At 40.9% G+C, this 25,997-nt stretch overlaps 1 protein-coding gene across 1 annotated transcript in view; it reads right to left on the bottom strand.

Annotated features, from left to right (window-relative positions):
• CABCOCO1 (ciliary associated calcium binding coiled-coil 1) overlaps positions 1-25,997 on the bottom strand; it is a 99,743-nt gene that overhangs the window by 13,486 nt on the left and 60,260 nt on the right. Inside the window, exon 6 of the mRNA XM_040437333.1 lies at positions 18,643-18,771. Within this exon, the coding sequence (XP_040293267.1) occupies positions 18,643-18,771 (129 nt within the window). The remainder of the gene's footprint in view (positions 1-18,642; positions 18,772-25,997) is intronic.

Genomic DNA, 25,997 nt, shown 5'->3' with positions numbered 1-25,997 from the left:
CATTGATTACCCCCCTGTCATTGATTACCCCCCTGTAAAGCTCCATTCAGACGTCCGCATGATTTTTACGGATGCACTGATAGATGGATCGGATCCGCAAAACGCATCCGGACGTCTGAATGAAGCCTTACAGGGGCGTGATCAATGACTGTGGTGATCACCCCATATAGACTCCCTGATCACCCCCCTGTCATTGATTACCCCCCTGTAAAGCTCCATTCAGACGTCCGCATGATTTTTACGGATGCACTGATAGATGGATCGGATCCGCAAAACGCATCCGGACGTCTGAATGAAGCCTTACAGGGGCGTGATCAATGACTGTGGTGATCACCCCATATAGACTCCCTGATCACCCCCCTGTCATTGATTACACCCCTGTCATTGATTACCCCCCTGTAAAGCTCCATTCAGACGTCCGCATGATTTTTACGGATGCACTGATAGATGGATCGGATCCGCAAAACGCATCCGGACGTCTGAATGAAGCCTTACAGGGGCGTGATCAATGACTGTGGTGATCACCCCATATAGACTCCCTGATCACCCCCCTGTCATTGATTACCCCCCTGTCATTGATTACCCCCCTGTAAAGCTCCATTCAGATGTCCGCATGATTTTTACGGATGCACTGATAGATGGATCGGATCCGCAAAACGCATCCGGACGTCTGAATGAAGCCTTACACGGGCGTGATCAATGACTGTGGTTATCACCCCATATAGACTCCCTGATCACCCCCCTGTCATTGATCACCCCCCTGTCATTGATCACCCCCCTGTCATTGATCACCCCCCTGTCATTGATCAACCCCCCTGTCATTGATCAACCCCCCTGTCATTGATCACCCCTCTGTAAGGCTCCATTCAGATATTTTTTTGGCCCAAGTTAGCGGAATTTTTTTTTTTTTTTCTTACAAAGTCTCATATTCCACTAACTTGTGTCAAAAAATAAAATCTCACATGAACTCACCATACCCCTCACGGAATCCAAATGCGTAAAATTTTTTAGACATTTATATTCCAGACTTCTTCTCACGCTTTAGGGCCCCTAGAATGCCAGGGCAGTATAAATACCCCACATGTGACCCCATTTCGGAAAGAAGACACCCCCAGGTATTCCGTGAGGGGCATATTGAGTCCATGAAAGATTGAAATTTTTGTCCCAAGTTAGCGGAACGGGAGACTTTGTGAGAAAAAAATAAAAAATATCAATTTCCGCTAACTTGTGCCAAAAAAAAAAATTTCTATGAACTCGCCATGCCCCTCATTGAATACCTTGGGGTGTCTTCTTTCCAAAATGGGGTCACATGTGGGGTATTTATACTGCCCTGGCATTCTAGGGGCCCCAAAGCGTGAGAAGAAGTCTGGTATCCAAATGTCTAAAAATGCCCTCCTAAAAGGAATTTGGGCACCTTTGCCCACCTAGGCTGCAAAAAAGTGTCACACATGTGGTATCTCCGTATTCAGGAGACGTTGGGGAATGTGTTTTGGGGTGTCATTTTACATATACCCATGCTGGGTGAGAGAAATATCTTGGTCAAATGCCAACTTTGTATAAAAAAATGGGAAAAGTTGTCTTTTGCCAAGATATTTCTCTCACCCAGCATGGGTATATGTAAAATGACACCCCAAAACACATTCCCCAACGTCTCCTGAATACGGAGATACCACATGTGTGACACTTTTTTGCAGCCTAGGTGGGCAAAGGGGCCCATATTCCAAAGAGCACCTTTAGGATTTCACAGGTCATTTACCTACTTACCACACATTAGGGCCCCTGGAAAATGCCAGGGCAGTATAACTACCCCACAAGTGACCCCATTTTGGAAAGAAGACACCCCAAGGTATTCCGTGAGGGGCATGGCGAGTTCCTAGAATTTTTTATTTTTTGTCACAAGTTAGTGGAAAATGCTTATTTTTTTTTTTTTTTTTTTTTTCATACAAAGTCTCATATTCCACTAACTTGTGACAAAAAATAAAAAGTTCCATGAACTCACTATGCCCATCAGCGAATACCTTGGGGTCTCTTCTTTCCAAAATGGGGTCACTTGTGGGGTAGTTATACTGCCCTGGCATTCTAGGGGCCCAAATGTGTGGTAAGGAGTTTGAAATCAAATTCTGTAAAAAATGACCTTTGAAATCCGAAAGGTGCTCTTTTGAATATGGGCCCCTTTGCCCACCTAGGCTGCAAAAAAGTGTCACACATCTGGTATCTCCGTAATCGGGAGAAGTTGGGGAATGTGTTTTGGGGTGTCATTTTACATATACCCATGCTGGGTGAGAGAAATATCTTGGCAAAAGACAACTTTTCCCATTTTTTTATACAAAGTTGGCATTTGACCAAGATATTTATCTCACCCAGCATGGGTATATGTAAAAAGACACCCCAAAACACATTCCTCAACTTCTCCTGAGTACGGAGATACCAGATGTGTGACACTTTTTTGCAGCCTAGGGGGGCAAAGGGGCCCACATTCCAAAGAGCACCTTTCGGATTTCACAGGTCATTTACCTACTTACCACACATTTGGGCCCCTAGAATGCCAGGGCAGTATAACTACCCCACAAGTGACCCCATTTTGGAAAGAAGAGACCCCAAGGTATTCGCTGATGGGCATAGTGAGTTCATGGAAGTTTTTATTTTTTGTCACAAGTTTGTGGAATATGAGACTTTGTATGAAAAAAAAAAAAAAAAAAAAAAATCATCATTTTCCACTAACTTGTGACAAAAAATAAAAAATTCTAGGAACTCGCCATGCCCCTCACGGAATACCTTGGGGTGTCTTCTTTCCAAAATGGGGTCACTTGTGGGGTAGTTATACTGCCCTGGTATTCTAGGGGCCCAAATGTGTGGTAAGGAGTTTGAAATCAAATTCAGGAAAAAATGAGGAGTGAAATCCGAAAGGTGCTCTTTGGAATATGGGCCCCTTTGCCCACCTAGGCTGCAAAAAAGCGTCACACATCTGGTATCCCCGTACTCAGGAGAAGTTGAGGAATGTGTTTTGGGGTGTCTTTTTACATATACCCATACTGGGTGAGATAAATATCTTGGTCAAATGACAACTTTGTATAAAAAAATGGGAAAAGTTGTCTTTTGCCAAGATATTTCTCTCACCCAGCATGGGTATATATAAAATGACACCCCAAAACACATTCCCCACCTTCTCCTGAGTACGGAGATACCAGATGTGTGACACTTTTTTGCAGCCTAGGTGGGCAAAGGGGCCCATATTCCAAAGAGCACCTTTCGGATTTCACAGGTCATTTTTTACTGAATTTGATTTCAAACTCCTTACCACACATTTGGGCCCCTAGAATGCCAGGGCAGTATAACTACCCCACAAGTGACCCCATTTTGGAAAGAAGAGACCCCAAGGTATTCGCTGATGGGCATAGTGAGTTCATAGAACTTTTTATTTTTTGTCACAAGTTAGTGGAATATGAGACTTTGTAAGAAAAAAAAAAAAAAAAAAAAAATCATCATTTTCCGCTAACTTGTGACAAAAAATAAAAAGTTCTATGAACTCACTATGCCCATCAGCGAATACCTTAGGGCGTGTACTTTCAGAAATGGGGTCATTTGTGGGGTGTTTGTACTGTCTGGGCATTGTAGAACCTCAGGAAACATGACAGGTGCTCAGAAAGTCAGAGCGGCTTCAAAAAGCGGAAATTCACATTTTTGTACCATAGTTTGTAAACGCTATAACTTTTACCCAAACCATTTTTTTTTTACCCAAACATTTTTTTTTTATCAAAGACATGTAGAACTATAAATTTAGAGCAAAATTTCTATATGGATCTCGTTTTTTTTTGCAAAATTTTACAACTGAAAGTGAAAAATGTCATTTTTTTGCAAAAAAAATCGTTAAATTTCGATTAATAACAAAAAAAGTAAAAATGTCAGCAGCAATGAAATACCACCAAATGAAAGCTCTATTAGTGAGAAGAAAAGGAGGTAAAATTCATTTGGGTGGTAAGTTGCATGACCGAGCAATAAACGGTGAAAGTAGTGTAGGTCAGAAGTGTAAAAAGTGGCCTGGTCTTTCAGGGTGTTTAAGCACTGGGGGCTGAGGTGGTTAAAAGGGTTTTCCGACATATTTTCACTGATGACCTATCCTCTGGAAAGTGATCAAATAACAGATGATGGCAGCATCTCCAGAAATTTCTCTTTATTCTTCGTACTTACAGAAATGTGTACAAACAGAGCAAAAAATGCAACATTTCGGCTACAAGGTAGCCTTTGTCAAGCATAATAACCAGTGCTAGGATCACAAACATATATAGTGCATGTAACACCTCCCAATACTACGAAGAGGCCAATCAAGCAAATTGCACAACACCCCATAATTAAAAACCTACAGTACCATAGTGGTCTTAATCAGATATGTATTACTTACAATTGTGTTCAATTAAAAGGACATGTATTACCTCATGGAGGGTGGGAGCCAATGGATCATATCCACCAAGTACCTCGGTTCAACATTGGCGTGCATCAGATCGGATAAGTGTCTCCATCACCATGGAGATCAACTCTGTAATAAATACAGGGTACAATCTATCCATGTCATTGTGACTATAACCAATCCAAATGGCGCCACTAGTATTTGGGGACTCCAGATACTGTGCGATCACACAATAAGAAGGTATATTGTTATCCGATTTCTAAAAATAATACTTCTGCGGGCAAAAAAAATATATATACATTAAATACCGGTGACCAATAATGTGTCGATAGTTGAAACCGGGCGCTAGGATTGCCCAAATCTGCTCCGCCCTCCATCTATAAAAGATAGTGAGAAAATAGGGCCATGTAAAGATAAAAACATTAATACTTAAAAACATGATCAACAAATGCTCTATACTGTTGAGGACATATAAGGTATAGCGTCATTCACTCGGACCTAATCTGGGCCACACACATTGAACTTAATATTGAGTCCATGCGGTTGTAATGCCCGCAAGGTGAAGATCCATTTCAATTCCTTCCTCCTCAGGATTTTATCTCTATCACCACCTCTTCTCAACATACCAACTGAATCAATAACTCGGAATCTCAACTGATTGATATAGTGACCACACTGCACAAAATGTTTGGCCATCGGTTTGTCCAACATCTTCTTCCTGATTGCACTCTTATGTTTGTTTATTCTTTCCCTAATTTCCATAGTCATCTCACCCACATATATTAAACTGTAAGGGCATTGTGTCATGCATATAACAGTCCTAGATCTACATGTGTAGAACCCTCTGATGTTGTATGTTTGTCCTGTATAGAGATGTACAAATGTATTTCCCTTGATCATGTCCCAAGCAGGGAAAATTGCCCATTTTTCAGGGAGCTAGATATCTCTGTTTATCTTTTTGTGTACACCCTAGGTCATTTTTCACCAATCTATCTTGCAAATTGGCATTCTTTTTATATGCCATAAGTGGAGGACTCTCAAATTCCCTTATAGATGGTAATCCTTTATGGAGGATGTGCCACTTCTTCCTAAGAATATCAGCAATCTTTCCACTATGTCTTCCATATGTGGATACAAATTGAATTCTATTGGTTTCCTTCACAACCGGGGTCCTGTGCAATGTGGTCTCTCTATCCATCGCAAAGACTCTCCTACTGGTATTATGCAACAATCTATGGGGATAGCCTCTTTTAGAGAACGTATTACACATCTCATTCACCCTATCTTGAAATTTCACATCATCCGATACCACCCTCCTGACTTTCAGGAGTTGGCTCCATGGGAGTGACTCCATCATACGTCGGGGGTGATTGCTGTCATACCTCAGAAGGATATTCCTATCTGTAGGTTTTTGGTACAAATCAATTTTAATATCTTCATTTTCCACATATACCTTGACATCAAGTAGCTGTAATTCCTTTTGAGAAGTTGTTATTGTAAATTGCAACCCGGGGACACCTCTATTCAAATGCTGGTGAAAACTGTCCAAATCCTCCATATTCCCACTCCAAATCATGAAGGTGTCATTGATGTAGCGCCACTAGCACAGGACTCTCTCCATGTATGCGGACTGATATACTAGCCTATCCTCCACCCCTGCCATGAAGATGTTGGCATCTGTTGGGGCCACACTCGACCCCATTGCCACACCTTGCTGCTGTTGGTAAAAAGTGTCCCCAAAGAGGAAATAATTCCTCCTGAGGACCACTTACAGAAGCTCGAGAACAAACTGAACCGCATCCGCAGAAAGTCCCCTGCTGGTAAGCACCACATCAACGACCCTCAAACCATACTCATGATCAATAGATGTGTATAACGATACTATATCAAAACTAACAAAGAAAAACTGGGCAGGTAAATTTATGTCTTTCAGGAAATGACTAGTATCCCGGATATAGGAAGGGGCACCTACAGCATGGACATGGAGCAATCTATCAAGAAAAATGGAAATCATGCTAAAGACAGACCCCCTGCCAGACATAATCGGTCTGCCAGGAGGGTCTGCAAGCTTCTTATGAATGTGATAGAGAATGTGATGATAGAGAGAAAATCCTTAGGAGGAAAGAATTGAAATGGATCTGTGGGCATTACAACTGCATGGACTCAATATTGATTTCAATGTGTGTGGCCTAGATTAGGTCCGATAGGTGAGTGGATGACGCTATACCTTATATGTCCTCAACAGTATAGAGCATTTGTTGATCATGTTTTTAAGTATTAATGTTTTTATCTTAACATGTCACTATTTTCTCACTATCTTTTATAGATGGAGGGCGGAGCCGATTGGGGCAATCCAAGTCCCAGTTTCAGCTATTGACACATCATTGGGCACCGGTATTTAATGTGTATTTTTTTTGCCCGCAGAAGTATTATTTTTAGAAATCGGATAACAATATACCTTCTTATTGTGTGATCGCACGTTATCTGGAGTCCCCAACATTATGGGTTGCCCCGAATACTGGTGGCGCCACTTGGATTGGTTATAGTCACAATGACATGGATAGATTGTACCCCGTATTTATTACAGAGTTGATCTCCATGGTGATGGAGACACTTATCCGATCTGATAGATGCGGTGAGATGACGTAGAAGTCAGGTGACCATCACGTGATCTATTAGGTAATGAGTGACGCGCTGACGCACGCTGTGTGATATGTGCGGTGCCTTGTGATGATGTTTTGAGCAGGGGGAGCTATACTAGATGCACGTCAATGTTGAACCGAGGTACTTGGTGGATATGCTCCATTGGCTCCCGCCCTCAGTGAGGTAATACACGTCCTTTTAATTGAACACAATTGTAAGTAATACATATCTGATTAAGACCACTATGGTATTGGAGGTTTTTAATTATGGGGCATTGTGCAATTTGCTTGATTGGCCTCTTCGTAGTATTGGGAGGTGTTACATGCACTATATAGGTTTGTGATCTAGCACTGGTTATTATGCTTAACAAAGGCTACCTTGTAGCCGAAACGTTGCATTTTTTGCTCTGTTTGCAAGTGCGAAGAATAAAGAGGAATTTCTGGAGATGCTGCCATCATCTGTTATTTGATCATTATTCTATGGACTGCTGAGGAACTGTGGTTGTGGTTTGGCTGTTGCATTCTGTAAAGGTCATTTAGGCCCGTGGGTGCTGCTCGTTACTGCATTGTTTTCACTATCTTCTGGAAAAGTCATCAGTGGGGGTCCGACACCAAGGACCCTTACTAATCAGCTGTTGGAGAAGGCACTGATGCTTGCAATAGAGCTGTGGCCTTCTCTCTGCTCACCAAACACAGCACTGTCCATTTGATAACGAGACCGATGAAAGCAACGTCACATGTCCTAGGAAAAGTTGTGAGAAGGCCGTGGCACTACTGCGAGCACCAAAGCCTTCTCAAACAGCTGATTCACCGATCAGATAATGATGACCTATCCAGAAGATTGGTCATCAGTAAAAATATTTCGGAAAACCTCTTTAAGTTCCTTTCATATGTCACAAAGATCAATATAATCATTGGGGATCTCTTCCCCATAAGTAAAATCTTTCACTCAGTACAGGTACTGGGTTGATATCTAGATCCAACCTAAAATTAACCAGCCAAACACTTTAAGGCCCTATTAAATTTGCTAACAAATGGGCATCTAATCACTACCAGCTAATTAGCTGCATTTACATGCAGCAATTATCATGGACATATGGGGATGAATAATCATTCATCCCTATACAGTTATACAGATTTTTTGACAGCACATCTGAATTTACGCAGGGCAGTGTAGAAGTAGGATTTTATGTTCTACAAAAAATGTGATCACTCCATAAATGAGCATTTGGCTCACCCTCCTTTACATGGAGCAATTATTGGGAACAAGTGTTTGGATGAACATTCATCCATGATATTTATATCCTGAACCTTGGATCCGTGTAAAGGGGATTTCCAGGACTTCCATATTGATGACCTATCTATAGGGTACTATAGAAACAATTCCTGGCCACAACAATGATCCAAGAGATGCTTCTGATGGGTGCTCGTCCCTCTTTAAGGTTCCTCTCCACCCACAGGGAAAATATATCATAAAAACAACTTTAGATGACACACCAACTTTGGGTTTTCAAATATGCATTTCTTTATTCAGCCATATGAGGTGCAGTGTTGATTTAGCAATGTTTCGTGTCAATATTATACATGACCCTTTTTCAAGCTAATCCATGTGCTCCTCATGGCATGCGGCTGACATGGCAGCCATACACTGTCAAGTGTAATTTGCAGACTGCATGATATAGAGAAGAAGACGCGGAGCAGATTAAGATATAGTTTTGTGATAAATGATTAAACTTGTGATTATAGGAGTTTTCTGAGACTTTAATACTGATGAACTATCATCTGGTTCATCAGAGGATAGATCATCAGTAGGGATGAGCGAACCCAAACTGTATAGTTCGGGTTCTTACAGAATTTTGGGGTGTCCGTGACACGGACTCGAACCCGAACATTTTCGTAAAAGTCCGGGTTCGGGTTCGGTGCTTTCTTGGCGCTTTTTGAAAGGCTGCAGAGCAGCCAATCAACAAGCGTCATACTACTTGCCCCAAGAGGCCATCACAGCCATGCCTACTATTGGCATGGCTGTGATTGGCCAGTGCAGCATGTGACCCAGCCTCTATTTAAGCTGGAGTCACGTAGCGCCGCACGTCACTCTGCTATGATCAGTATAGGGAGAGGTTGCAGCTGCGACGTTAGGGTGAGATTAGGCAGATTAACTCCTCCAAAAGACTTCATTCTGTGATCGATCTGCAGCTGTGGATCATTGAAGTGCTATTATTGACTTGCTCACTTTTTTGAGGCTGCCCAGAGCGTTTTTAGATCACTTTTTTTCTGGGGTGATCGGCGGCCATTTTGTGACTTGTGGTGCGCCAGCACAAGCTATCACCAAGTGTATTTAACCATCGATAGTGTGGTTATTTTGTGCTATATCCTACATCAGCTGCAGGCTGAGCCTGTGTCACCGAAGTGCATTTAACCATCAACAGTCTAGTTATTTTTTGGCCATATACTACATCAGCTGCAGGCTGAGCCTGTGTCACCGAAGTGCATATAACCATCGACAGTCTGATTATTTTTTGGCCATATACTACATCTGGTGCAGGCTGAGCCTGTGTCACCCAAGTGCATTTAACCATCAACAGTGTGGTTATTTTTTGGCCATATATTACATCAGGGGCAAGTTGAGCCTGTCACCCAGCGCCTAAAAAATAGACCTGACATTTCTATTCAACCAAATCTGTACTGTTTTAGCTGGTCAAGTTATTTGTAGTGACCGTAAAAGCACACTTTTTTTTTGGGTTGAAAAACTATTCCCAAATTTGCCATTCTCAAAATAACTAGTTTCTGGTATTTGAGGCCTACTTGAAATCTATCCCAAAAAGAATATCTTACATTGAAGCTAGTGATAGTGTCATTCAGAAAAACCTAAGACACACGCTAGCGTGCTGATAGAAATCTGATTCTGTGATTAAACCTATACCTGTCACACAGCGCAAAAAAAACAGGCCTCACATCTCTATTTAACCAAATCTGTACTGTTTTAGCTGGTCAAGTTATTTGTAGTGACCGTAAAAGCACACTTTTTTTTCTGGGTTGAAAAACCATTCCCAAATTTGCCATTCTCAAAATAACTAGTTTCTGGTATTTGAGGCCTACTTGAAATCTATCCCAAAAAGAATATCTTACATTGAAGGTACTGATAGTGTCATTCAGAAAAACCTAAGACAGACGCTAGCGTGCAGATAGAAGTCTGATTCTGTGATTAAACCTATACCTGTCACACAGCGCAAAAAAAAACAGGCCTCACATCTCTATTTAACCAAATCTGTACTGTTTTAGCTGGTCAAGTTATTTGTAGTGACCGTAAAAGCACACTTTTTTTTCTGGGTTGAAAAACCATTCCCAAATTTGCCATTCTCAAAATAACTAACTAGTTTCTGGTATTTGAGGCCTACTTGAAATCTATCCCAAAAAGAATATCTTACATTGAAGCTAGTGATAGTGTCATTCAGAAAAACCTAAGACACACGCTAGCGTGCAGATAGAAGTCTGATTCTGTGATTAAACCTATACCTGTCACACAGCGCAAAAAAAAAACAGGCCTCACATCTCTATTTAACCAAATCTGTACTGTTTTAGCTGGTCAAGTTATTTGTAGTGACCGTAAAAGCACACTTTTTTTTCTGGGTTGAAAAACCATTCCCAAATTTGCCATTCTCAAAATAACTAGTTTCTGGTATTTGAGGCCTACTTGAAATCTATCCCAAAAAGAATATCTTACATTGAAGCTAGTGATAGTGTCATTCAGAAAAACCTAAGACACACGCTAGCGTGCAGATAGAAGTCTGATTCTGTGATTAAACCTATACCTGTCACACAGCGCAAAAAAAAACAGGCCTCACATCTCTATTTAACCAAATCTGTACTGTTTTAGCTGGTCAAGTTATTTGTAGTGACCGTAAAAGCACACTTTTTTTTCTGGGTTGAAAAACCATTCCCAAATTTGCCATTCTCAAAATAACTAACTAGTTTCTGGTATTTGAGGCCTACTTGAAATCTATCCCAAAAAGAATATCTTACATTGAAGCTAGTGATAGTGTCATTCAGAAAAACCTAAGACACACGCTAGCGTGCAGATAGAAGTCTGATTCTGTGATTAAACCTATACCTGTCACACAGCGCAAAAAAAAAAACAGGCCTCACATCTCTATTTAACCAAATCTGTACTGTTTTAGCTGGTCAAGTTATTTGTAGTGACCGTAAAAGCACACTTTTTTTTCTGGGTTGAAAAACCATTCCCAAATTTGCCATTCTCAAAATAACTAGTTTCTGGTATTTGAGGCCTACTTGAAATCTATCCCAAAAAGAATATCTTACATTGAAGGTACTGATAGTGTCATTCAGAAAAACCTAAGACACACGCTAGCGTGCTGATAGAAATCTGATTCTGTGATTAAACCTATACCTGTCACACAGCGCAAAAAAAAAACAGGCCTCACATCTCTATTTAACCAAATCTGTACTGTTTTAGCTGGTCAAGTTATTTGTAGTGACCGTAAAAGCACACTTTTTTTTCTGGGTTGAAAAACCATTCCCAAATTTGCCATTCTCAAAATAACTAGTTTCTGGTATTTGAGGCCTACTTGAAATCTATCCCAAAAAGAATATCTTACATTGAAGCTAGTGATAGTGTCATTCAGAAAAACCTAAGACACACGCTAGCGTGCTGATAGAAGTCTGATTCTGTGAATAAACCTATACCTGTCACACAGCGCAAAAAAAAACAGGCCTCACATCTCTATTTAACCAAATCTGTACTGTTTTAGCTGGTCAAGTTATTTGTAGTGACCGTAAAAGCACACTTTTTTTTTCTGGGTTGAAAAACCATTCCCAAATTTGCCATTCTCAAAATTGTGGTGAACGGGAACAATGAGGAAAACATCTAATAAGGGACGCGGACGTGGACATGGTCGTGGTGGTGTTAGTGGACCCTCTGGTGCTGGGAGAGGACGTGGCCGTTCTGCCACAGCCACACGTCCTAGTGAACCAACTACCTCAGGTCCCAGTAGCCAGCAGAATTTACAGCGATATTTGGTGGGGCCCAATGCCGTTCTAAGGATGGTAAGGCCTGAGCAGGTGCAGGCATTAGTCAATTGGGTGGCCGACAGTGGATCCAGCACGTTCACATTATCTCCCACCCAGTCTTCTGCAGAAAGCGCACAGATGGCGCATGAAAACCAAGCCCATCGGTCTGTCACATCACCCCCATGCATATCAGGGAAACTGTCTGAGCCTCAAGTTATGCAGCAGTCTCTTATGCTGTTTGAAGACTCTGCTGCCAGGGTTTCCCAAGGGCATCCACCTAGCCCTTCCCCAGGGGTGGAAGAGATAGAATGCACTAACGCACAACCACTTATTTTTCCTGATGATGAGGACATGGGAATACCACCTCAGCACGTCTCTGATGATGACGAAACACAGGTGCCAACTGCTGCGTCTTTCTGCAGTGTGCAGACTGAACAGGAGGTCAGGGATCAAGACTGGGTGGAAGACGATGCAGGGGACGATGAGGTCCTAGACCCCACATGGAATAAAGGTCGTGCCACTGACTTTCACAGTTCGGAGGAAGAGGCAGTGGTGAGACCGAGCCAACAGCGTAGCAAAAGAGGGAGCAGTGGGCAAAATCAGAACACCCGCCGCCAAGAGACTCCGCCTGCTACTGACCGCCGCCATCTGGGACCGAGCACCCCAAAGGCAGCTTCAAGGAGTTCCCTGGCATGGCACTTCTTCAAACAATGTGCTGACGACAAGACCCGAGTGGTTTGCACGCTGTGCCATCAGAGCCTGAAGCGAGGCATTAACGTTCTGAACCTTAGCACAACCTGCATGACCAGGCACCTGCATGCAAAGCATGAACTGCAGTGGAGTAAACACCTTAAAAACAAAGAAGTCACTCAGGCTCCCCCTGCTACCTCTTCTGCTGCTGCTGCCTCGGCCTCTTCTGCTGCTGCCGCCGCCTCGGCCTCTTCCTCCGCCTCTGGAGGAACGTTGGCACCTGCTGCCCAGCAAACATGGGATGTACCACCAACACCACCACCTGCGTCATCAAGCATCTCAACCATGTCACACGGCAGCGTTCAGCTCTCCATCTCACAAACATTTGAGAGAAAGCGTAAATTCCCACCTAGCCACCCTCGATCCCTGGCCCTGAATGCCAGCATTTCTAAACTACTGGCCTATGAAATGCTGTCATTTAGGCTGGTGGACACACACAGCTTCAAACAGCTCATGTCGTATGCTGTCCCACAGTATGTTGTTCCCAGCCGCCACTACTTCTCCAAGAGAGCCGTGCTTTCCCTGCACAAACAAGTGTCCGATAAAATCAAGTGTGCACTGCGCAACGCCATCTGTGGCAAGGTCCACCTAACCACAGATACATAGACCAGTAAGCACGGCCAGGGACGCTATATCTCCCTAACTGCACACTGGGTAAATGTAGTGGCGGCTGGGCCCCAGGCGGAGAGCTGTTTGGCGCACGTCCTTCCGCCGCCAAGGATCGCAGGGCAACATTCTTTGCCTCCTGCCTCCTACTCAGCTTCCTCCTCCTCTTCTTCCACCTGCTCATCCAGTCAGCCACACACCTTCACCACCAACTTCAGCACAGCACGGGGTAAACGTCAGCAGGCCATTCTGAAACTCATATGTTTGGGGGACAGGCCCCACACCGCACAGGAGTTGTGGAGGGGTATAGAACAACAGACCGACGAGTGGTTGCTGCCGGTGAGCCTCAAGCCCGGCCTGGTGGTGTGTGATAATGGGCGAAATCTCGTTGCAGCTCTGGGACTAGCCGGTTTGACGCACATCCCTTGCCTGGCGCATGTGCTGAATTTGGTGGTGCAGAAGTTCATTCGCAACTACCCCGACAAGTCAGAGCTGCTGCATAAAGTGCGGGCCGTCTGTTCGCGCTTCCGGCGTTCACACCCTGCCGCTGCTCGCCTGTCTGCGCTACAGCGTAACTTCGGCCTTCCCGCTCACCGCCTCATATGCGACATACCCACCAGGTGGAACTCCACCTTGCATATGCTGGACAGACTGTGCGAGCAGCAGCAGGCCATAGTGGAGTTTCAGCTGCAGCATGCACGGGTCAGTCGCACTGCGGATCAGACACACTTCACCACCAATGACTGGGCCTCCATGCGAGACCTGTGTGCCCTGTTGCGCTGTTTCGAGTACTCCACCAACATGGCCAGTGGCGATGACGCCGTTATCAGCGTTACAATACCACTTCTATGTCTCCTTGAGAAAACACTTAGGGCGATGATGGAAGAGGAGGTGGCCCAGGAGGAAGAGGAGGAAGAGGGGTCATTTTTAGCACTTTCAGGCCAGTCTCTTCGAAGTGACTCAGAGGGAAGTTTTTTGCAACACCAGAGGCCAGGTACAAATGTGGCCAGACAGGGCCCACTACTAGAGGACGAGGAGGACGAGGATGAGGAGGAGGTGGAGGAGGATGAGGATGAAGCATGTTCACAGCGGGGTGGCACCCAAAGCAGCTCGGGCCCATCACTGGTGCGTGGCTGGGGGGAAACACAGGACGATGACGATACGCCTCCCACAGAGGACAGCTTGTCCTTACCTCTGGGCAGCCTGGCACACATGAGCGACTACATGCTGCAGTGCCTGCGCAACGACAGCAGAGTTGCCCACATTTTAACGTGTGCGGAATACTGGGTTGCCACCCTGCTGGATCCCCGGTACAAAGACAATGTGCCCACCTTACTTCCTACACTGGAGCGTGATAGGAAGATGCGCGAGTACAAGCGCACGTTGGTAGACGCGCTACTGAGAGCATTCCCAAATGTCACAGGGGAACCAGTGGAAGCCCAAGGCGAAGTCAGAGGAGGAGCAAGAGGTCGCCAACGCAGCTGTGTCACGGCCAGCTCCTCTGAGGGCAGGGTTAGCATGGCAGAGATGTGGAAAAGTTTTGTCACCACGCCACAGCTAACTGCACCACCACCTGATACGGAACGTGTTAGCAGGAGGCAACATTTCACTAACATGGTGGAACAGTACCTGTGCACACCCCTCCACGTACTGACTGATGGTTCGGCCCCATTCAACTTCTGGGTCTTCAAATTGTCCACGTGGCCAGAGCTAGCCTTTTATGCCTTGGAGGTGCTGGCCTGCCCGGCGGCCAGCGTTTTGTCTGAACGTGTATTCAGCACGGCAGGGGGCGTTATTACAGACAAACGCAGCCGCCTGTCTACAGCCAATGTGGACAAGCTGACGTTCATAAAAATGAACCAGGCATGGATCCCACAGGACCTGTCCATCCCTTGTGCAGATTAGATATTAACTACCTCCCCTTAACAATATATTATTCTACTCCAGGGCACTTCCTCATTCAATACTATTTTTAATTTCATTTTACCATTATATTGCGGGGCAACCCAAAGTTGAATGAACCTCTCCTCTGTCTGGGTGCCGGGGCCTAAATGTGTGACAGTGGCCTGTTCCAGTGGTGGGTGACGTGAAGCCTGATTCTCTGCTATGACATGAAGACTGATTCTGCGCTGACATGAAGCCAGATTCTCTGCTATGGCATAAAGAGACTGATTCTCTGCTGACATGAAGCCAGATTTTTTGCTATGGCATGAAGAGACTGATTCTCTGCTGACGTGAAGCCAGATTCTCTGCTATGGGACCTCTGTCCAATTGATATTGGTTCATTTTTATTTTTTTAATTTTTATTTTAATTAATTTCCCTATCCACATTTGTTTGCAGGGGATTTACCTACATGTTGCTGCCTTTTGCAGCCCTCTAGCTCTTTCCTGGGCTGTTTTACAGCCTTTTTAGTGCCCAAAAGTTCGGGTCCCCATTGACTTCAATGGGGTTCGGAACGAAGTTCGGATCGGGTTCGGATCCCGAACCCGAACATTTCCGGGAAGTTCGGCCGAACTTCTCGAACCCGAACATCTAGGTGTTCGCTCAACTCTAATTATCAGTGTTTAAATCTTGGAAAACCCTTTTAAAGCCTGAGCTACACTGTAATTTTTTGTAACACCACTAATTGTTTTAAACTATTAAATGACAGTCACAGTCAACAAGATTGCATTAAACCTAATGTATTGTTGGAACTGTAGATCAATTAAAAGTTTAAATTAATTTGTAGCCCTACAAAAGTTGCAGTGTCACCAAGCAGTTTTCTACAGTTACATGTATAGTTAGGATAGGTTCCCATTTTGTTTTTTGAGGAGGTTTTGAGGCAGATTTTCCTTAAAGGGGTTATGCCATGGATAATGTAAAAAATTTAAATGTTACATAATCTAGTACATGACAACCTTATCTAATAAAGCTAGAACCAGCTCTGTACCTCACATGAATCCAGAGATCTCCCTATTCATTGTTAAATGTTCTTGCATGGCAAGACCACTTACTGTTATCTCACATATATATTCTTATTATAGCCAAATTTACCACCCTAACTGCTCCCACAGTTTTTACACTACATAGACAGTAATATACCGAAACGTGCAGATTGTTCCCGATTGGTGTGCTATTACTTTGTGGAACGTTTCGCCAAATGGTTCACAAAATATCAGCGTTTTTGTGGTGAAATTGGTCCTATAGGAATGAATGGCGGAATGTTCAAAACTAGAGTTGGAGCTGACAAAAGCTAGAGTGTGAGCTGAAAAATCAGGACATGATATGTAAACTGCCACCACTCCCTCATTTTCAAGCACACCTATACAAAATCTTATATCAATACATTCAGCTATCCCTGCTGCCACTAAAAATGTCCACGACTAAGCCATAGTCCTGATAGTTTTCACAATATGACCATTTGTTTGCAACTCACGCCGCCCATTGACATTCATTAAAACTCCACTCTAGCCACCTCAAATTTGAAGGGCAATTTCTAAACTGCGACTGTGCCTTAGTTTTTAATATTTCAGAGACATACTATGCATCAAAATGTAGGTCTGGGTCCTACAATATAAAGCTCTTCGCAGTAGGATTTACAATTTTTAAACCGTTTGAAGATGACAATCGCCAGTGAAGTGAGCAAGTTGGAGCAGTTTTTTTTTTTTTAACCGCTCTTCTAGTGTTGTAGAAATTGCTTCTCTTTAATTGAACCACATGCATTTAGTTATGGTTTTTGATGTGTGAGCAAGATGGCACCTTGTGCAGCAAAACTTATTATACCTATGAACTTCCCCCTTTGGAGTAGACCTACAAGGTAGACAGGAGACTGAAGAAAGAAATTAATAGCATTACACACACAGACTATTGATGTGAATGATATTGCATAAATTTCCCCTGTGGTGGCAGTGCAGGAATATTGAACACCTACTTCAAGGTTTCCTCACAGATTACAACTGAATCCCTGGGGGATCACTTTATGATCAGCTCATTGTCAAGGGAACTTTCTAACATGTAAAGAATGTCCCTTTAAATAAACATTCCTCAGCCGATAGCAACTATTCACTTCACTTTATTTTTCGGAAAAATATTTTAGTTTTTTTACTTGACTGCATTTGTATACATAATATACACATTTGTATTAAATAAGCCAAATGCCTGCAGATGTATTCTGATTATTTTTACACTCATAACTGACATGTCGGTAATTTCCTTTGTATTTCTGTCTTATTCTGTCGGTGTTAACCTTTATCACATAAAAGTCCATTTATGAAATATAAAGAAAAGACATCTAAATTGGGGGTAATAAAGGTTGCCTGAATAATTACACCATTTGACACACTGTAAAATTCTATCTGCTGTAGCGCTGTGCTGCAACTCATAGAATAATTAGGATTTAAGCTGTATATTATAGAAGATTTGATTCACTTATTCTTTTCTTTCATTAATTTTAAACATATGAAATCCTAAGTGATTACATTAAGTCTCAGTGAATGAAAAATTAACATTTTATGGGGTTGTCCGGCCTAGGAGCTGAAAACCCTAATGTTCCTAGATTGTGGCCCTTTAAAAAAATAAACACTCACTTGTCCTCAGTCCCGCCGTGCCTGTGCCTCTCTCATGACAGATTTTTACCAGTGAATTGAGAGTGAATTATCAGTGCAGGAGGCAGGATGGAGAAGAAGTATTTTATAAGTTGAAAAAGAGGCATTTTCCTGTAATAAGATATATTACAAAGTTTCTTCTTTCTGTTTATTCTTCTTGTACTATTGATACATAAAATATTTTTGGAAGTATATTTCCAATGTCAATTAAATATGAATTGACAGCACACAATTTTATGGCATCATCCTAGGTACCAATGTGCAGCAAACTGACACACATCAGCATTGAAGTGAAAGGGGCATGGAAGCAGGGAAACATGGTGAAGCAGCTCCAGCACTTAGACCCCCATGATTAATACATAATGGTATATGCTATTGGTATGCCATCACTTGATATGATGGGTAGACTCCTCTAAAATTGCACTTCCATTTGTTCAGTATATATGAAGAATGGGCAACCCAAGTCCACTATTCATCTGATATCCTAAAAGCATATGTACAGAGAGCTTGTAAACTTTGTATTAGAACATAATGTTATTGGAAATAACCCTCACAAGTTCAAAACACTTTGCTTTACAGATATACGATAGACAGCTCATATGTAACACAAGTAACACAAATAAAGCATACCTCAACTGGTTCTGTGTCTTCTTTAGGAACTGGTGGTGATAGGAATTTGGAATATATTTCACAGGGTATCCCTTCTTCAAGTGGTACTGGGAAAGGTGCTTGTGCTGGTTTAGCAATCTCTATTATTTGCTGCAGAAGAAGACAATTCATTTAACAGATTGTAATATTGTAATATATTAATTAAGATTCCCCCGTTAGCTATTGTTCCAATACTGCCTCCATCTGACAAAACAACACTTAGTCATTATCCCTTGTATCTTCCCCTTTCTCCTAAGCACCACTTCTTTTCATTCTGTTGAGCAAGGGGTGGTGGATTTTTTTTTTGCCACATTTGCTTCAAAATTAGGTATAACATTTTGATGTGATATTTTGCACCAAAAATACAACAAATTATAGGCGCAATCACATTAGTAAGTGTGGGATATTGAGAGTGTCTCCTAAGAGCATGAAATTCTATGTAGCTCTTGCCCTGATATGTTTTGAATCCGAACAAAATATATTTCCAAGATTCTCTCAAAATGATAACTTTTCGAAAATTCATTATAGCTAAACCTGTAATTTAATGCAAATAAATATTTTTAGAAAATACATTTTCAGCCAGATTAAACAGAAAGTATGGTAATGCCTGCTTTCACTCAGGAACATAATGTACTACATCGGTTGCATTAATTGCCTTTTACTGTAGAAAACACATTAAAAAAAAAAAAGGTTCTGAGAATCTACGAACATCTTAATTTTCTCTTAGAGCAGCAGTGGTATCTAAGAGTAACAAAAAGAACATTTTGTCTTATAAGGCAGAAAAAACACACAGTATGAAAGAAACAAAGATTCAACTTGATTCTGTGATTTATTGTGTCTCTGCTGAGTTCTTTTGATCCTTGACTATGCCCTTTATCCTCTACTCTACAATATGTACTTTTATAGCTACAACATCAGTCTAAAGAAAAACACTGAAAAGCTGCTATTTTACTTAAACTTCTTGATAGAGGCCAAGGTATGTTGCTTCTTAGTTTGTTTGAAAACCAAAGCAACAAACAATTCTGAAATTGTATTACTCATTAACAAACAGCCAAATACATGCTAAAATCAAAAGATTTTAAAGGCTTCTGTTTTCATCACTGTTTAAATATTTTGGTAATTTATCTCTGATGACCTACTTGTATACTGTTTGAGAACTGGAGTGTCTACTGTAAGTCCATGTACAGTATATGAGTGGTGGAAAGTCACTGCAACTACACAAGATTTGAAAATCTGTAGCATGCCCTTGAATCGGTCTTGTACCGCAATTTGTTAGAATGGACTAAAATTTCACAAGTATGCAACCTTTGGACCAATTCTTGCTTTGGCAGGAATCATTTTAGCAAATGCTGAGTTTGCTGTGTAACATGTCACAATGCTCGATAGTCATTCTCCTATGGAGATATAATACTGTCGATTGTTCTACTATAAGACCTTATAAGAAGCAATCAGATACGTATAAGTATCTGATTGGTAGGGATCTGACCACTGAGAGTGAATGAAGCGACAGTAACACATAAACTATACCACTCCACAGACACAGATGCAAGGGTGTGTTTTGCTATGTGATTTGCACAATGGTGGGAACCACTGCTCATATGTTCTGCTTATCCTCAACTCACATTAAAAGCGTATCTTAAATATAAGCCACTAATGTAAAATCCTGGTAAACCCTTTTAAGTATTTACTTAATTACATCTTACACATTGGCTTTAAAAATTGTAAAATAATTATCTTTTCATGTTTTATTAATAATTTGCAAAGAAAATCAATGTAAATATTGTGTGATGTCTAAAAGGTGCCCACTTCAATATCACCAATCTGACCTGCATTTAGACTATTCAGTCTACTGGTCCTATCTAAATTATTTATGAAAGATTACATTATATAAAGAGAAAGACTTAGACAATGTGTGAACTTAGTTTCTCCAGTCAGCTGCTTTCCCAGAATAAACATCTGAAATAGCAACTAGAATTTTAATACTAAAACCCTCATATTTACCACATGGGCTACAAGGGTCAGACATTTAAGACATCCATCACATGACCTGAAGGTTTTACAATCTAAGACAATCTCTTTGTTTTGAAGCATTTCACATGACATCTGTAATCCATACATTTCTCTATAACATCAATCTGTTATATTAAACCATGTGAAACATTTTTATGCAAACAATTATTTATATTAGCATGTCTTTTATTATTGTGTATTTTATTATTAGCCTATATTTTATTATTGTGAAAAATAATACAACTTATAACTAACAACTTCCTAAACTCACACATAAATTTTATGAAATTGTGTGAAAAATCAATAACAGCTACTTCTGACCACTTTTAATATGCTAATGTTGGACATAATTTGTTATGGAATGTCTGTTAAGAAAATTCAGTTTTGGCGAGAGAATGCCAATCTCTCTCACCCACAATACTAGTTATTCGGGGTCCCACTACGAAGATCTTTTCAGACAATAAATGTTCCCTCTGCCGGTAAGAAAAATAGCAAAAATTCTAATAAAAGCATAAAAACAAATAATACATTCCATTTATAAAGTGCCCTGTCCCCACCTAAATCAGGTGTCCGAGGCCAGGTCAAATTTTAAGAAATGGACTTATCTCTAGTCATACAACATTATCAGCCACAACTTTCTAATTAGAGTTAGGAACAAATGTAAAGGCAACTGTCAACCATGTGGTACCCTAGACAGTGGCCTGTGCTTCATAAAATGTGGTTGTCCTATGCATGCTTTCAAATTGTTAGATCAAAGCATTCTAGCATTGTTAATTTAGCTAACTAAATTAACTATATATGCGGGCAACAAGAACAGAAAATAAGGTATAGACACAATCCCTCACCAGGTGACTTCTATCAACATATCTCAGACAGTTTAGACCAACTAATGGAGTCAAAAGGGAAAGTATTCAGCATGAAAAATGGACTGTTAAAACCGTCCACTTTGGCTAATCTTAGTAACCACATATAGCCTCTGACTCCTGGGCCTGGTAAACCCTATGATTAGCTACTTTTATTTTTTTTATGGCTCCCAATTGGAGTTTCAGTTTTTAAAAGCATGTGCATCTGTCTTTAGAAGAAACTGCTTTTCCAGACCGAATCTAAGAAAAAGAATCATTGAAACGTGAAGGTTAAATATGAAACCAATTAAATAATATGAAGTCCCATGAAAGTTGTGTGCCCTCCATTTATGTAAATTTTAGACCATGTCTGCTTAGCATGTTTTAATTAGCTGTCATCAATTTCATCTTTTTAATAGATTAATGGATTATAATTATGTAATAATTATTACATTTACTAAAGAGTAATATTGTCACAAATCCAAAATGTATTTAACTGTGAAAAAAGAAGCATACCCAGTATTTTGTGTTTCAGTATTTTTGCTGTTTGCATTGCTGCAGATAATTATTCTGCCTTATGACCAAACCACATAATAAATAATGTAAGAGCAGAAGAATTATTTTGGAAGATCAGAACAGGAAAATGAGCTGATTGATGACTGCATAATGAATGAAATCTACAGATGTGATTGCTGTAGGAAGAAATGACTTTGCATAAAGTTACTCATATACTGTAAAGATTTTTGTTTCCCCTGGCACAGTATTATAAGAAATTAGCTTTGTGTAAAATGCCAGCACTGTTCATTATATGTACATAGTGGAAAATTACTGTTATTTAAAGCATTATAAAATTAATTCTGGATTACGGTTCCTCCAGCAAATACTAATATGGGATTTAACATAATTTGTTCAGCTGGAAAAGTAGATTGGATGTTTCTTATAGAATAAAAATGTTGGTAATTATTAATTAATGATGAAAAAAACAATTCCGTTAAGAAGGGAGATTGTCATAATTAAAAAAAATTGTAATATATAACTATATCAATTATTATTATAATTATTATAATCAATAGTGCCTTGCAAAAGTATTCACCCCCCTTGACTTTTTTCATATTTTGGTGACTCACAACCTGGAATTAACATGGATTGTTTGAGGATTTGCATAATTTAATTTACAGAACATGCCCACAACTTTGAAGATTTATTTTTTGTGAAGCAAACAACAAATAGGACAAAATAACAGAAAAAGTCAATGTGCATAACTATTCACCCCCCTAAAGTCAATACTTTGTAGAGCCACCTTTTGCGGCAATCACAGCTCCAAGTCACTTTGGATAAGTCTCTATGAGCTTGCCACATCTTACCACTGGGATTTTTGCCCATTTCTCCTTGCAGAACTTCTCCAGCTCCTTCAAGTTGGATGGTTTGCACTTGTGAATAGCAATCTTTAAGTCTGACCACAGATTTTCTATTGGATTGAGATCTGGGCTTTGACTGGGTCATTCCAACACATTAACAGGTTTCCCCTTAAACCAGGAGAAAAAAAGGAAAAAGCAATCCAGCACTCCAAAGCAATTTTGAGCCGTCGGTTCCTTTATTGCGGTGATAAGTTATTCGTACAGTAGTGCAACCTCCATTAGTGTAATTCCCAGTGTACGCGTTTCGAACTCTCTGGTTTTTATTCATGACTCCATGTAAGACTCTGATCCGTGGAAGTATATATAGGCACCTGGAGGAAAGGTTCCTCCCCTAAATGGGGGGAGACAACTCAGGTGCCCAAGTAATCAAGCTGGATCAGAAGTCCACATGGTGACTGAAGCCTCTTAACATGTGATAAATTGAAACCACGATTTTAATAGTGAAAGTGCATCAAACACAAAAGGAAAGAAAAACATATATGCTTGTATGCATATTAACAATACAATCTATAATATCGGAGAACTGATTTAAGCCGTGTGCCAATTCAGTAGTCCGAGAGACTGTGTCATGTGTACAAAGCCTGATGTGAGGCAACCAAAAAACTTCATGACATAAAGCAGGGAGCAGGGAAAAACAACAAAGAATAGTGACATCAATGTAATTCTATAGCACCCGAAAACAAGAGAGTTAGTAGAAGTGCATCAATTCCTTCTTATAATTTAAGCCTCTGGGATATCTGGTTTTTAATCTAAAAATCCAGTATGCCTCTCTTTGCACTAGTATTCTTTTGATACTGCCACCTCTTTGGGGAGAGGTCACTTTTTCTATCGTAAAGGTACATGCACTTCTATTATGTCTCTCTCCGTCCTAGCCTCAAATCACGCACAGAGTGGTACAGGTTTTGCTCAAGAATATCCCTGCATTTAGCACCATTCATCTTTCCCTCAACTCTGACCAGTTTCACAGTCCCGGCTGCTGAAAAACATCCCCACCGCATGATGCTGCCACCACTATGTTTCACTGTGGGGATAGTGTTCTTTGGGTGATGTGATGTGTTAGGTTTGCACCAGACATAGCGTTTTCTTTGATGGCCGAAAAGTTCAATTTTAGTCTTATCAGACCAGAGCACCTTCCTCTATACATTTTGGGAGTCTCCCACATGCCTTTTTCGCAAACTCACAATGTGCCTTCTTGTTTTTAGCTGAAAGTAATGGCTTTCTTCTGGCAACTCTGCCATAAACCCCAACTCTATGGAGCGTACGGCTGATTGTTGTCCTATGTACAGATACTCCAGTCTCTGCTATGGAACTCTGCAGCTCCTCCAGGGTTAGCTTAGGTCTCTGCGCTGCCTCTCAGATGAATGCCCTCCTTGCCTGGTCCGTGAGTTTTGGTGGGCGGCCGTCTCTTTGCAGGTTAGCTGTTGTGCCATGTTCTTTACATTTGGTTATGATAGATTTGATGATGCTCCTGGGGATCATGTAAGATTTGGATATTTTTTTATAACCTAACCCTGACTTGTACTTCTCAACAACATTGTCCCTTGTTTGGAGAGCTCCTTGGTCTTCACGGCAGTGTTTGGTTAGTGATGCCTCTTGCTTAGGTGTTGCAGCCTCTGGGGCCTTTCAAAAAAGGTGTGTATATGTAATGACAGATCATGTGACACTTAGATTGCACACAGGTGGACATCATTTCACTAATTATGTGACTTCTGAAGGTAATTGATTGCACTAGAGCTTTTTATGGGCTTCCTAACAAAGGGGATGAATACATACGCACATGCAAATTTTCTGTTTTCTATTTCTAAACAATAGTTTTCTTTATATATTTTTCTCATTTCACTTACCAACTTAGACTATTGTGTTCTGATCCATCACATAAAATTCAGATTAACAAAACATTGAACTTAAGGCTGTAATGTAACAAAATATGAAAAAAGTCAAGGGGTGAATACTTTTGCAAGGCACTGTATTTTAAGAAAAATCTAATTAATAGTGCAGACTGGGATGAAGAATGGTATCAGGTGAATGCTGCTAATCTGCTTTTCTCTCTCTTTAACATCAACATGGTGCAAACCCAGCTTTGAGATGGACAGTGAGATGTCTACTAATAATGTCACACTTTACACTAGGAAAGTGAATCACAGTCCTAAAGGGGTTGTTCCACTATGAGGTAAGAGAAAACTGCAAATGAGGTAAATTAGAAGAAAAAATAAATAAACTGTCCAAAAAGAAAAGCTAGGGTAATTAATTAAAATACACTTCAGTGGAAAAAGTTGTTTATGGCACAACCCCTTAAATATTAGACAAATTTACTATTTTGGCACATGGACCTTTATAAATTTGGAGTATTGTAAATCCTGTGCCAGAGTTACATTAGAATTCCATCCATGCGCCAAAAATTTGTCCTTGTGCCAGAGCTTTGTCTGTGTGGCAAAAATACAGTGTGCTAAAAACGTGTCCTTGCATGAAAAAAAAACCTGTCCAGACTAATTTCATACCTATACCTATTGCCACACCGAATTGAATTTAGGTCATGCCTCCTTCCCAGTGAAGCTACGCCTCTTTCTTGTGAAGTCAGACTCCGTTATGGAACGGGGCATAAAAAACTTTGTGTAAAACAGTTGGGAAATGTGATGCAAAGCACATTTTCAATAGTAAATCTGCCCCACTGTCTTTTCAGTTGGGTTGTTAGGCAGCACATTCTTTACAAATAGTCTGTTATACTACTAGGGTCTATAGCTTAAATCAGAATCACTACTGAACTGGAGTCTGAGAAGGATAAAGGCGTCCTGCTAGGTTCTGAGCATTGCTATTGTTTACTGTGTACTGATATTTTAATAGAAAAGTATTGTTCCAGTAAGAAAACTCATTTTCAAATATCCATTTTTGGTGGAAATTCTTAGGTAACCGTGAGGGCGTTTCCTTTCAGGGCAACCTACTCTTTGACTTTTTGCTGGACAACTGAACCAAAAATCATGTATACCTAACCCATTTATATAAGCCATACCCCAAAATAAACCTAACTCAAAAGACCTCAATTCCCAAGATTAATTAAGACAGACACCAG

This window comes from Bufo bufo, chromosome 6 (genome assembly GCF_905171765.1).
Source record: "Bufo bufo chromosome 6, aBufBuf1.1, whole genome shotgun sequence".
In the NCBI taxonomy this organism is placed as follows: Eukaryota; Metazoa; Chordata; class Amphibia; order Anura; family Bufonidae; genus Bufo; species Bufo bufo.
Note: the sequence above shows the minus strand (reverse complement) of the source record. Positions and strands in the feature narration are given on the sequence as shown.